We start from the raw sequence: 12,431 nt of genomic DNA, 5'->3' as shown, positions 1-12,431 counted from the left end.
CGAAGAGAGGTACATCGCTAGCAAAACGAAGATAGAAAACAAATGATTTGATACGGTGACGCATCGTGGCGCCACCCTCGATTCACCCTCTCGCATCGAATTATTTGAAAAATATATAAATATATATTTTATTCTAATTTATATTTTTTGATAATTTCTTATATTAATAACAAAATAAATTATTATATTAATAATATCTGATTAAAAAGTATTAAATATATTATATATGAAATATAAAGAAAAATTATACAATGTATAAATTGCTATAAAATTACATTAAATAATATTCATTTAATCTTATTAATTAATATTTTATCAACAATATAGATGTATTATAATAAAAAATAAAAATAATCAAAATATTTCAAATATTCTAGAAAATCTCTATTTGAAATTTATTAGAATATATTTAATTTATATTTAGAAAAATAATTCATAAAATTAATTAAAATTATTTTCACTTAATCATATAATCTTATATTTACAATGAGAATGTTATAAAAAATTTTAATAGTATTTTCATTATTCTTATCACAAACAATTGAATAAGAAAATGGAAAAATTTGTTATCTATTGCGCGATATTGAAACAACTATCATTCATTTGTCTTGTGTATACAAATTTCTCAGTATATAAACGATACACGACGTATTGAAACATGTTTTGTGTCAGAAACATAAATTTGTTGAAAAAGGTAAGTATTCATTGAAAAATGTTAAAACCAATATTAAACTTTTTATTAAATTAAATTTAATAATATTATTTATTATTCGCTATTATTATTTATTATCGCTTAACCATTATTTAGTATAAACTTTAAAATAATAAAAAAAATATAAAAAATTTTATTAGTTTATTGAATCAAATACAGTGAAATAAATATTATAATTTTGTATAATAAAATATTACTTACTTAATAATATTTATATATATATATATATATAATAAAAAAATATACATATAATAAAAACTGTTACATCTCATACTATTTATCAAATGAAAAATTGAAAATTTCGAAAATATCTATATATATATATAAATATAATTGATAATATATAGATATTATTATCTTTCGAAATATTTTTCAATTTATTTATAAAACTAATTATTTAAAAAGGATTCAATATCGAATTTATACTTGAGTAATATTATTTAATCAATTTTTTTTGTTGTTGAATTATTATGAGTATAAAAATTTTTTAAAACTATGATCTTATTTTAGACACATGTATAACAACAGAATTTTGTTAAAAATCTATAAATCTTAGACTAATATTAATACGATATCGTCAGTCGATAAAGAAATATTAGAATTCATTTTCAATTTTGATTTTCAATTAGTAATCAAAATATCTTGTTTATATTAATATAAAATTAATTATTTATTTACTTAATTTTTTTGAGATATTGATGAAAGTCAAAAATCAAATTAAATCAACATTTTAAATATTTTTTTACATTTCAGAAAAAAAAAGTAAAAAATAACAGAACTTTTACAATAATTCAAAAAATAAATAATAAGTCAAAAATAATTCAACCTATCATTTTATCAACAAATTAAAAAATTTTTTATATATTTTTTTACTGTATTTTTTATAATTTTTTTTTTAATCGTTTTCTTTCTTATTAACAGTCTTCAAATTTATATAATGCACATTCCATTTGTTCATCTCGTATTTGAATTCATATAACAAACTTTTTATTATTTATCTTAAGTAATTAAAATTTCAAGTTATTGACTTAAAATATTAAATTATTGTCTTAAAATCGTATAACAAATATTTTTATTCTTGAAAAGTTTAAAATTAACCTCATTCATCAATCATTCATTCATTTAATCATTGATTTATTATAGAACAACTGTTTTTTTTTTCTTGCTAAAACTTTTTCAAATTTTTTCAGTTAAAATGAAATGGATCATTGAGATGTAATATAGCAATAATCTAAAAAATTAAACATAAATAAAAAATATTTTTAAACTGAAGAAAATTTATAGATTACGTTTTATATTTATTTATGTTATTAATATTTATATTATTTATTATATTTATTATTTATATTATATTATATTTAAATTATTATTTATATTATATTATGCCACAAAGAGCATTAATAATCATTTTAATAATCATCGTTCAAAATAATAAAGACAAAGAAGATTCATAGGATAAAATAAATACTTTAAATGTAATAATTGTGTTATAATATCACAACACCAATCTATACATTAGTGTGTGAAGTTACTCGCTGTGTATACGAAAGGAAATCAATGTGTTCACACTATTAAACGACAGTGATTGGTGTGTAAAAATGAAATGGGGCATTGGGTGAAAGTACTCTTGGGTTGGAGGTCTTATATCAGATCAGTCACAGTCTGCCAACAGCCGTGCAGGATGTGGATAGAAGTTCTGCGTTGCTCCTAATGACCAGATTTCTTATTAACTCTGACGGAGTTTGTTTTTTTTTTTTGTTAATTTACTCAGATTTTCATAAATTATGTTATTAAAATCATAAAATTAAAAATAATTAATGTTTGGTTAAAAATTGGTGAAAAGTTTAATAGTTAGAAAGAAACGTGTTTTTGCAGAATGTTGCAGATAATATGGATATGGTGTTTAATTGTGTCAGTGGCTGATTTGACATTGGCCCTTGAAAATGGTCTCGTGAAAACACCACCGATGGGCTGGCTTGCCTGGGAACGATTCAGGTGTAATACAGACTGCAAAAATGATCCTGAAAATTGTATCAGGTAAATGATTATTTTGAATTCTTTTTATGCATTTTGACATTAACTTTAGATATATTTTATGTAGAAAAATTAGAATAATAGAATTTGTGTTCAAAATTAGAACATTATTTGTTCTTTATTTGAAATTATTTATATATAATATTTAATAATATATTATAATTTAATAATTAATTAATTAATTTAATAATATATAAAATAAAATCTTATTAGTATTTTTGTTAATTATTTATATATTTTTTAATAAATATCAAAAATTTTAATTTTCAATGATAATGAAACAAAAATATGTAATATTTTCATGTAAAAATGTTTTAAAAAATTTTATTAAACTATAAATATAAAAATTTAAAGAATTTTTTCATTTTTTTAAGAAATAAAAATCATTTTTTTAAAATAAGAAATTAAAAACGAATGAGGTATATGATTTATTGATATATTCATTTTCATATTATTTAATTTATGTTTTTAAAATATATTAAAAATTTTGTGAATAAAAAATATTATTTATTATTTATATAAATATAATAAAATGCTTTCATACTTGAAATACCATAGAATTTTAAATTAGTGATTATATTTAAAATTATTAATTGTATTTATTTTAATATTATTATAAATTATTATATAATTATTTATTTAATAATAATAATCAATAATTAATTCTTAATTTAATTTTAATTTTCATTTTTAAATTACTTATTCAAATATATTATATATTATATCATATATCATATATTAAATGTAAATGTATCATGTATTAAAAATTGTTTTCTTAAATCTGTATAAATTTTTTTTATTATTATTTATTATTATCACTTATATTTTTATTCATTATTACAAAAATTATTACAAAACTTAATCATTTACAATCACTCATTGTAATAAATATTTAGAAAAAAAATAAATATTAGAATAAATATTAGAATAAAAATAATAAAAGATAAATAATTTTATGATAATTTTAATAATATTAATATATAAATATTAAAATTAAAATATATTGTCACTTTCCATAATTATGGAATTAAAAATAAATAGCATTTTTTTTTCATAAAATATTAATTAAAAAATTTTAATTATAATTAAAAAATCATATATGATAATTTTATATGATCATTTTTATATTAAATATTAAATTATCAATATGAAACCATAAGATTTTTAATAAGTTTACTGAGAGTTGTGTCATAATTATTATGTAAATCTATTTTCTAGTCCAAGGTTTCATTAATAACATATAATGAGTAATATATGTTTTAGAAGATGAATAATTTATAGATCATAATCTAAAAAGAAAAGATTTTAAAATTGTAATTAATATGTCTTCATATTTTATAGTGATCGACTCTTTCGTACAATGGCAGACATTGTTGTAGCAGAAGGCTATGCTGCAGTTGGATATGAATATATCAATATTGATGATTGTTGGCTGGAAAAAGATAGAAGTGTTAATGGTCAATTAGTGCCAGATAGACAGAGATTCCCATATGGCATGAAAAGTCTTGCTAATTATGTAAGTTTTGATATATCATTCAACTTATCGCAGAAGTTATAGATTTATTTTTACATAATTCCATTTGGTAGATTCATTCAAAAGGTCTTAAATTTGGAATTTATGAAGATTTTGGTAACTATACATGTGCTGGTTACCCTGGAATATTAGGATATTTAGAAACTGATGCACATACATTTGCATCATGGGATGTTGATTATGTAAAATTAGATGGATGTTATTCCCATCCTTCAGAGATGGATAGAGGTATAATTAAAACAATTTAATTAATCATTACATGCTTTAATATGTTCTATATTTACAAAGTTTATAACAAATTCTAGGATATCCTGAATTTGGATTCTATTTAAATCAAACTGGTCGAGCAATGGTATATTCTTGTAGTTGGCCAGTTTATCAAATTTATGCTGGCATGCAGGTTGGTATTGACATAATATCATCATATATCATCATATATTGTGTAATTCTAAATTTTATAAAATTTTAGCCAAATTACACTGCTATAACAGAACATTGTAATTTATGGAGAAATTTTGATGATATACAAGATTCGTGGAATAGTTTAGAAACTATTATTGATTATTATGGAAATAATCAAGATGTGATTGTACCAAATGCTGGTCCCGGCCATTGGAATGATCCTGATATGTTGATTATTGGAAATTTCGGATTAAGCTATGAACAAAGCAAAACACAAATGGCATTATGGGCAATTTTAGCTGCGCCATTATTAATGTCTGTTGATCTACGAACAATCAGGCCAGAATACAAAGCTATTTTACAAAATAGAAAAATTATTGCTGTAGATCAAGATCCATTAGGTATACAGGGTCGACGAATTTATAAAGTTAGTAAATTCATTTTTTTTAATACAAGACACTATCAAATATATTTAAATCTAGTCATAATTTCAGCACAAAGGTATTGAAATTTGGGCGAGACCAATTACTCCTGTTTATCAGAATTATTTTTCTTATGCTGTAGCGTTTATGAACAGAAGAACAGATGGTACGCCTTCTGATGTATCTGTTACGTTAAAAGAACTTGGATTACAGTATCCTGGAGGATATAATGTTGAGGTAATTATATGTTTAATATATTTCTTTTAGATTACTTTCAATAAATAATTATATTTTTAGGATCTATATGAAGATGTAAATTACGGTGTTTTAACACCGCAAACGAAAATAAAAGTTAAAGTTAATCCTTCCGGAGTTGTAATATTACGCTGCGATTTACATTTAGAGGATATTTTTAATACGAATGAATTTTCGCAATATACACCGTCGAATCAACTATTTAAAGTGAGACAGAATTCATTTAAGTAATACAAATTAATTTTTATTAACCAATTTTAACTGTAATTTAACTTCTTTTTTGTAATATTTGACAAAAAAAAATGTTACCATACTTTATTAAGAGAATAGGAAATAAAGAATTTTATAATCTGTAAACGTTAAGATTTGTTAAATAATGTTATATAGTTTATTTAAAAAATATATGATTGTATTTACATTTACATATTAATTGCAATAATGAAAAGTATAAAAAATCATAGAATCAGTTTTTTGTCATACACCATGCATAAGCATTATCGAAAATACGCTGCCATGGCGAAATAGTATATTTCCAATCATAAGGTTTCCAAGGCCATTGCCATATTTGTGAACATCGTTCAGGATGTGGCATCAATGCCAAATGTCTTCCATCCATTGAGCAAATACCAGCAATACCTTCTATAATGAATCATAAAATCATAATATTTTACAATATGAATTATATGATATGATCATCTATTGATTATACCATTATTTTATTATTTATATTATTTCAATTATTTGTCTACAATTAAAATTTTTTTAATTTTTTCTTTGTCTCAATTTTAAGTAAAAAATAGGAAAAACCTAGTTGTATATAAAAAAAATTATAAGATACTTTTAATAATTTGTGATCAATATAAATTTATAAAAAATATATTGTTTTTTTTTTGGTAAACCTTTTTAAATCTACAATTATAATTAACAATAAGAATAATAGAAATAATCGTGTAGATTATTTATTTTTATATATTAATTTATAAGAAATATTACCTATACTTCCATTAGGATTAAATGGATACTTTTCAGTTGGATTACCAAAATCATCAGTATACTTAATGGCCAAGCAATGATTTTTCTTTAGTTTTTGTAAAACTTCATCATTTCTAAATGTAAATCTTCCTTCACCATGAGCAACCCATACACCTAAGATACTATTTTCCATTCCACTTAACATGATTGATGGTGATTTATCAATTTTGATAGTACTCCATCGACATTCGAATCTTTCCGATATATTATGATTTAGAAAAATATCTAATTCTTTAGTATTGTCTGAAATACAAAAAATAATTGAAAATACTAATTATAATAATAATTTATAAACATTCTTTTTATAATTAAACAGTACTGTTTTCATTTCCTATCCATCCTAACAAAGACATCAATTGACATCCATTGCAAACTCCTAAGCTAAATATATCTTTTCGAGAAATAAATGCTTTTAATTGTTTTTGAAGAGATGGATTAAATAAAAGACTGGCAGCCCATCCTTTAGCAGAGCCTAGAACATCTAAAATTATTTTATTTAATTTTTAATTTCTTTGTATTTTGTAAAATAATAATTTATCTATTTATTAATTTACCTGCATAGCTAAAACCACCAGGGAATATAATACCTCTAAATCTATCAAATGTGATTTTATTTTGTAAGAAATCTTGCATTGTTACATCCCAAACTTCAAAACCAGCTTCCATCAAAGATGCTGCCATTTCTCTATCACCATTTATACCTTCTTCTCTTAATACAACAACTGCAATCTTTGCTGTAAAAATGATAAAATATATACATGCAATTAAATAAGATATTTTCAGGTTTTATTATTAAATTTTTACTAACAAGATAAATTTTTATAAATTGCAATAGGTCTAATATCAGGATTAAATGTTAATTTATAAGCTGGTGCAGTTCTATCTTTTATTCCATTGAATTCTTCAAATGCACATTTAATATTAGTTTGTCGACATTCTAAATGATAACTAGTTTCTTCCCATAAAGTCATCAATGATAACACTGTTGAATCCACAACAAGTTTTTCTTGTACTTGAACTTTTATCTAAGAATAAAATATAATAAAATTTGATATAAATTATTTATATATATAATACATACTTTTGATGATAATCCAAATCCTTCTGATTGTCCAATTAGATATACAGGAACATTGAATTGTTTGAACACATCCAAAATGTAATTGTGATTTATTTGATCAATTTCTAATATCCATCCTATTTCTTCAGTAAATAAAATTTCAATGGGAGATCCTGTTTTGTGTAAAATATTCACATTTATTCCAGATATACCACCAAAACACATTTCAAGAAGACAAGTAATAAGTCCACCATCGCTAATGTCATGTCCTGCCAATATTTTTTCCTCTAATGTAACAAAAAGGATTTCAAACATTATTAATTTTCTTTAAATTATACTTTAATTACTAATTACCTGCAATTAAAAGTTGAATAGCTTTAAAAGCATTTTTTAATATATCAATTTGTTGTACATCCGGAACTTCATTTCCAAGAGATTTATAAACTTGAGCCAAAGCGGTACCACCAATTCGATTTTTTCCATTTGATAAATCTACAAATAATATATAACCATTTTTACCAATTGCAGGAGCTTTTAAATCAGGTGTTACTACCTATAATAAAAATATAATAGAAAATAATATATTATATCAATAATTGAATGTAAAAATAAATTTTCAAACTAAAAATGCTTTAAAAATATTTTTATCTCACTTGTTGGATATTAGGGCAAGGAGCATAACAAGAAACTACAAGTGTGCCTGGTGCTTTAACGATATCTTTTCCAATTCGCGCAGCCATACTAAGAGAATCTTTTCCTCCATCAATTGCTATTCCTAATTCATTCATAATTGAACACATAGCAGAACATGCATCATACAAAGCAGCACCTTCTCCTGGCAATTTTGCAGCCCACATCCAATTTCCACTACATTTAATATCCTAAATATATAAAATATAAATTTATTAATAATTTAATATTTTATAATTTCTTATTAATAAATATAAATATATTTATACGTTTAAAATATACAAAAATTAAATTATATAATAAATTAATACCTGTATATTTGAAATACGTGCAAAAACTAAATTGGTCAATGCTTCTGCCACAGTCATACGAGCTCCAGCAGCTGAATTTATGAGACCTTTTATTGGTTGTTCTCCAATAGAAGTTGCTATACCAACCTATAATATTTCATTTATTTTATTTCTTTATTTTAATTAATTTTATTTTCTTTTATTTATTTATTTTTTATTTACAGTAGAGAAATGAGAAATTGCTGTTACAGCAACATTAGCAAGAGGAGTATGTAGAGGACCAATACACTGTTGTTGTGCAATTAATCCAGTAACAGAACGATCAACTTTATTAGTTAAATATCGTTTACTTGCTACCGAAGGCAATCGTAAAACTCTTTCTAAAGCAGCTTGTATAGTTAAATTTGTTGGTATTTTAATAGTAGATAATTGGGTTATTTGTCTCAGAAGATTAAAAGTCTATAAAAATATTAATAAATTATTATTATAATAAATTAATAATTAATTATTAATCTAATTATTAATCTTATTAAACTTAATTTGTTTTGTTAAATTTTTTGTTTACCTTTTGGGGCATTTTTCCTAGTACTAGTTCTAAATCTAAATCAACTGGATGTTTTGTTTTGTATTTATAATTTTCATTTAAATATTTCGAAGAATCATAATCATTTTCTTCTGAAAGAATAATTTTACCATTTCCTGTAACAATACCTACAAAATTAATAGGACATTTTTCTCGCATTGCTATTTCTTTAAGTAAGTTACTATTTTCTGATTTACAAAGTATAGCATCATTTTCTTGATATTCAGCGCCCCATAATTCTAAAATACTGATGCTTGGATCACCTAATTCAAATTTTTTCGCAAAAATCACTGCACCCGCGGGTTCTACTAATTCTTTTAAAACATTGCCTGTTATTTTTAAATAACAATTAATGATTTGATATAATATTATTATATATAATTGTAATATAACTTTTTAAAAATTTCTATACCATTGCCTCCAGCTCCTTGGTCATGTATACTAAGTATTGGATTTTTTTCTCCCATTTCAATGCACGCACGAACAACTCTATTCAATTTTTGTTCCATTTCAGGATCACCTCTTTGTACAGCTCCGAAATCTAATTCCATTTTATTATCACCTTGTATCTAACAATTTTTAATTTTTAATCAATTATTAACAAGATAACATATTAAGTAATAATTAACATATTCTTTGAAATATAAATTTACCTCAATTGAACTAGCTGAACCACCTCCCACACCAATTCTATAAACAGGACCACCAATTTTAATGACTTCCATACCTGATATACAATAAATTTCAATATTTTATATTGTCATTGTTTTATAAAAATTATTTAAATAATAATTTCTTACCTTTTTGTGGTAAAACTTTTTGAGACATATTTGCATCCATTGTACCTAATCCTCCGCTAAACATTATAGGTTTAATCCATTCGCGTCGTACACCAACTTCATCTGTCATACCAAATGAACGAGTAAAGCCACATATGATAGGTTCTCCAAATTTATTGCCATAATCAGATGCTCCATTGCTAGCTTGAATTAGAATTTCTAATGGAGAAGCCATATTATTGGGATATGGTATGTTTTCTTCTTCCCATGGTAAATTGTATTCTAAAAAAAAATTAATAATTGAATACATAGATTATTTTATTCAAAAATATATCACTTTTCTAATTTTATAGTTGGAATGAATTATACAAAAATACAAACCTGGAATGTGCAAATTACCAATAGAATAACCAACTGTTCCTGCAATGTAACATCCTCCTCTACCAATTCCTTGAATATCTCTCAATCTTCCTCCAGTTCCAGTTGCAGCCCCACTGTATATTGCAATATTTATAAGTATATTAAAATAGTTTCTAAGAAATTTTTAAATTTTTACCTAAATGGAGCAACTCCTGTTGGAAAATTATGAGTCTCTGCTGTGAATATTAAATCCTGATCTACATTTTCCAAGTGAAAAGGACTGCATGTATAAGTCTTATTTGGTCGTAGAATTTTTATTTGATATCCCTTAATTGCACTACTATTATCACTAAATTTAATTGTATTGTTTGTATTGGAATATTTTTGTGTTCTTATAATCATATCGATTAAAGATTCTTTCATTTCTTGACCATCAATAATTATTTTACCTTTAAAGAACCAATGTCTACTATGTTCACTATTTGATTGTGCTAAATCAAAGCATTCAACACTAGTTGGATTGCGCTTTAATTTGTTAAGAAATAAATCTGTGTAAAAATCTAAATCCCAATTATCAAATGCTAAACCTAAAGAAAATGTTTAAAAAATAATATAAGAATAATATTAATATGGATACTAACAATTTTGTATTATATTTTATTCTGTATTATATTATTGTATTATACTTTATTCTATGTACCTAATTTTAAATTTACTTTTTCTAATGCTATTCTTCCTTCTTTTAAAACATCAACTTCAAACCAGTTTTCTGGTCGAAATCCATGATCAAATGTTTTTATTGGTTTCATATATTTATATTCGGTCATTTTATCATGCAATACATCTACTATCTAAAAAAATAAATGTAAAAAATATTCATTATTTACATTAAATAAAATTAATTGCAAAATTATGATTATTTACATACAGAATCTTCAATTTTCTTATCAATTATTCCATCATGTTTAATATAATATCTAGTTGTTACTTCAATTCTTGTTATTTTATTTAAATTTACAGATCTACAAATTGATACAGCATTGCTAGAGAATGCTGTAGAAAAATTCAATCTGTAATAATATAATATAATAATTTTTATTTTAAATAATATAATTAAACTATCACTAATCAATTTAACTTACCTTGGACCAATTTCAATAATAAGACAATTGTTTAATTTTTCATTAAATGTACTAGAACTTTTTAAATTATGTGATTCTAAAGGAGGACTTAAAATCCATTTTAATACTTTTAGTTCTTCTTCAGTTAAATGTTCTTTAATTTCAACATAATAACAAAATTCAGTTTTTAGACTATTAATTTGATTTGTTATTTGAATAATATCATTGAATTTGTTTTTAAGTTGGCCTGATTTAAGACCAGGTATTTTGTAAAATCTTATAATATCCATAATTTAAAAATTAAATATCACAGGATAATAAACTACACAAAAGAAATAAAAAATACAAAATCAAATAATTAAAGAATAAATATAATAACAGATTGAAATGATTTAAGTTGATAATTATATTTATTAAGATTCCCTAGTGAAACTAATAAGTAAAACATTGAGTTATCTTAAGTTATCAATATAATAATTGCAAAATAGAATGCTTGTATCATGATAACAATTAGAAAATATTGTTGTGAGGTCAAAAAGACATCTTACTCAATACTATGTATTCTGTGTTTATTGTAATTAAATATTTAAATATTTAATTATATTAATATTTACTACAAAATTGCAATAAATTATTTAAGAACGTTTTATATTTTTAAAATTAAATATTGCGAAAAGAAAATAAAAACAAATATTTATAATTATAAATTATTAATTTATAATTTATAATTTATATTACAACGATAATTTATTATTGTTGTTATTGTATTAAATAAAAATAAAATATTTTTGAAAAAAAAAAACTTTACGTAAAAAAACAAAAACATGTGAACATAATTTGATTATAGAATTTTAATACTTTAAATTAAAATTAAATTTTATATAGTTAAAAATTATATTGTTAAAATATAATTGAAAATAAAATTATTTATTATATATATATTATATATATCTACATACAATGTATCTTTATTATCTTTTTATATTTCTTCTTACAAATGTTTTTTCACATGTGTGATGTATTAATGAATGATGCATAACCTCGTCTTTTTCCACGTATTTTTTTATCTGTTAATAACTTTTTATGAAAATTCTTATAATAAATTTTTATAGAGTAAATTTAGAAATGATAAACAATTTAATATATTTTATTTATTC

The 12,431-nt window shown here is 22.4% G+C and overlaps 2 protein-coding genes across 3 annotated transcripts; one reads left to right on the top strand and one right to left on the bottom strand.

Annotated features, from left to right (window-relative positions):
- The first annotated feature begins 2,315 nt into the window (after window positions 1–2,315).
- LOC122715262 (alpha-N-acetylgalactosaminidase) lies at window positions 2,316–5,792 on the top strand. Its single transcript, XM_043937313.1, has 8 exons — window positions 2,316–2,452; window positions 2,588–2,749; window positions 4,088–4,262; window positions 4,334–4,508; window positions 4,586–4,680; window positions 4,750–5,109; window positions 5,177–5,341; window positions 5,402–5,792. The coding sequence occupies exons 2-8, from the start codon at window positions 2,589–2,591 to the stop codon at window positions 5,588–5,590; spliced, it is 1,320 nt and encodes a 439-aa protein (XP_043793248.1). The 5' UTR covers window positions 2,316–2,452; window position 2,588; the 3' UTR covers window positions 5,591–5,792.
- On the bottom strand, window positions 5,725–12,346 carry LOC122715260 (phosphoribosylformylglycinamidine synthase). 2 transcript variants are annotated; one of them, XM_043937307.1, is made up of 20 exons: window positions 12,234–12,346; window positions 11,296–11,596; window positions 11,082–11,223; window positions 10,854–11,004; window positions 10,350–10,740; window positions 10,175–10,287; window positions 9,815–10,075; window positions 9,668–9,741; window positions 9,427–9,583; window positions 8,997–9,106; window positions 8,654–8,890; window positions 8,453–8,578; window positions 8,105–8,332; window positions 7,806–8,004; window positions 7,473–7,738; window positions 7,200–7,416; window positions 6,946–7,125; window positions 6,711–6,872; window positions 6,353–6,634; window positions 5,725–5,998 (listed from the first exon to the last, which is right to left on the bottom strand). In XM_043937307.1, exons 2-20 carry the CDS (start codon window positions 11,562–11,564, stop codon window positions 5,823–5,825), a joined length of 3,741 nt encoding a protein of 1,246 aa, XP_043793242.1. In that variant the 5' UTR covers window positions 11,565–11,596; window positions 12,234–12,346; the 3' UTR covers window positions 5,725–5,822. The 2 variants fall into 2 exon arrangements, with proteins under 2 accessions (XP_043793242.1, XP_043793241.1); XM_043937306.1 differs by having other exon boundaries at window positions 8,997–9,343; window positions 12,234–12,345.
- Between the last annotated feature and the right edge of the window lie 85 nt (window positions 12,347–12,431).

Source organism: Apis laboriosa, unplaced genomic scaffold (genome assembly GCF_014066325.1).
Source record: "Apis laboriosa isolate Shangri-la unplaced genomic scaffold, ASM1406632v1 scaffold34_cov151, whole genome shotgun sequence".
Classification (NCBI taxonomy): Eukaryota; Metazoa; Arthropoda; class Insecta; order Hymenoptera; family Apidae; genus Apis; species Apis laboriosa.
The sequence above is the reverse complement of the archived record's forward strand: the minus strand, read 5'-3'. Positions and strand labels throughout refer to the sequence as shown.

What these genes read in the sequence shown, in the direction of transcription:
- LOC122715262 (XM_043937313.1), top strand. Translation starts at nt 2,589, where the DNA reads ATGTTGCAGATAATATGGATATGGTGTTTAATTGTGTCAGTGGCTGAT. An exon ending in AAATTTATGCTGGCATGCAG is followed by an intron (nt 4,681 to 4,749) that starts GTTGGTATTGAC and finishes ATAAAATTTTAG; the next exon opens with CCAAATTACACTGCTATAAC. An exon ending in CTGGAGGATATAATGTTGAG is followed by an intron (nt 5,342 to 5,401) that starts GTAATTATATGT and finishes TTATATTTTTAG; the next exon opens with GATCTATATGAAGATGTAAA.
- LOC122715260 (XM_043937306.1), bottom strand. Translation starts at nt 11,564, where the DNA reads ATGGATATTATAAGATTTTACAAAATACCTGGTCTTAAATCAGGCCAA. An exon ending in ATTATTGAAATTGGTCCAAG is followed by an intron (nt 11,224 to 11,295) that starts GTAAGTTAAATT and finishes ATATTATTACAG; the next exon opens with ATTGAATTTTTCTACAGCAT. An exon ending in TATTCAACTTTTAATTGCAG is followed by an intron (nt 7,739 to 7,805) that starts GTAATTAGTAAT and finishes TTGTTACATTAG; the next exon opens with AGGAAAAAATATTGGCAGGA.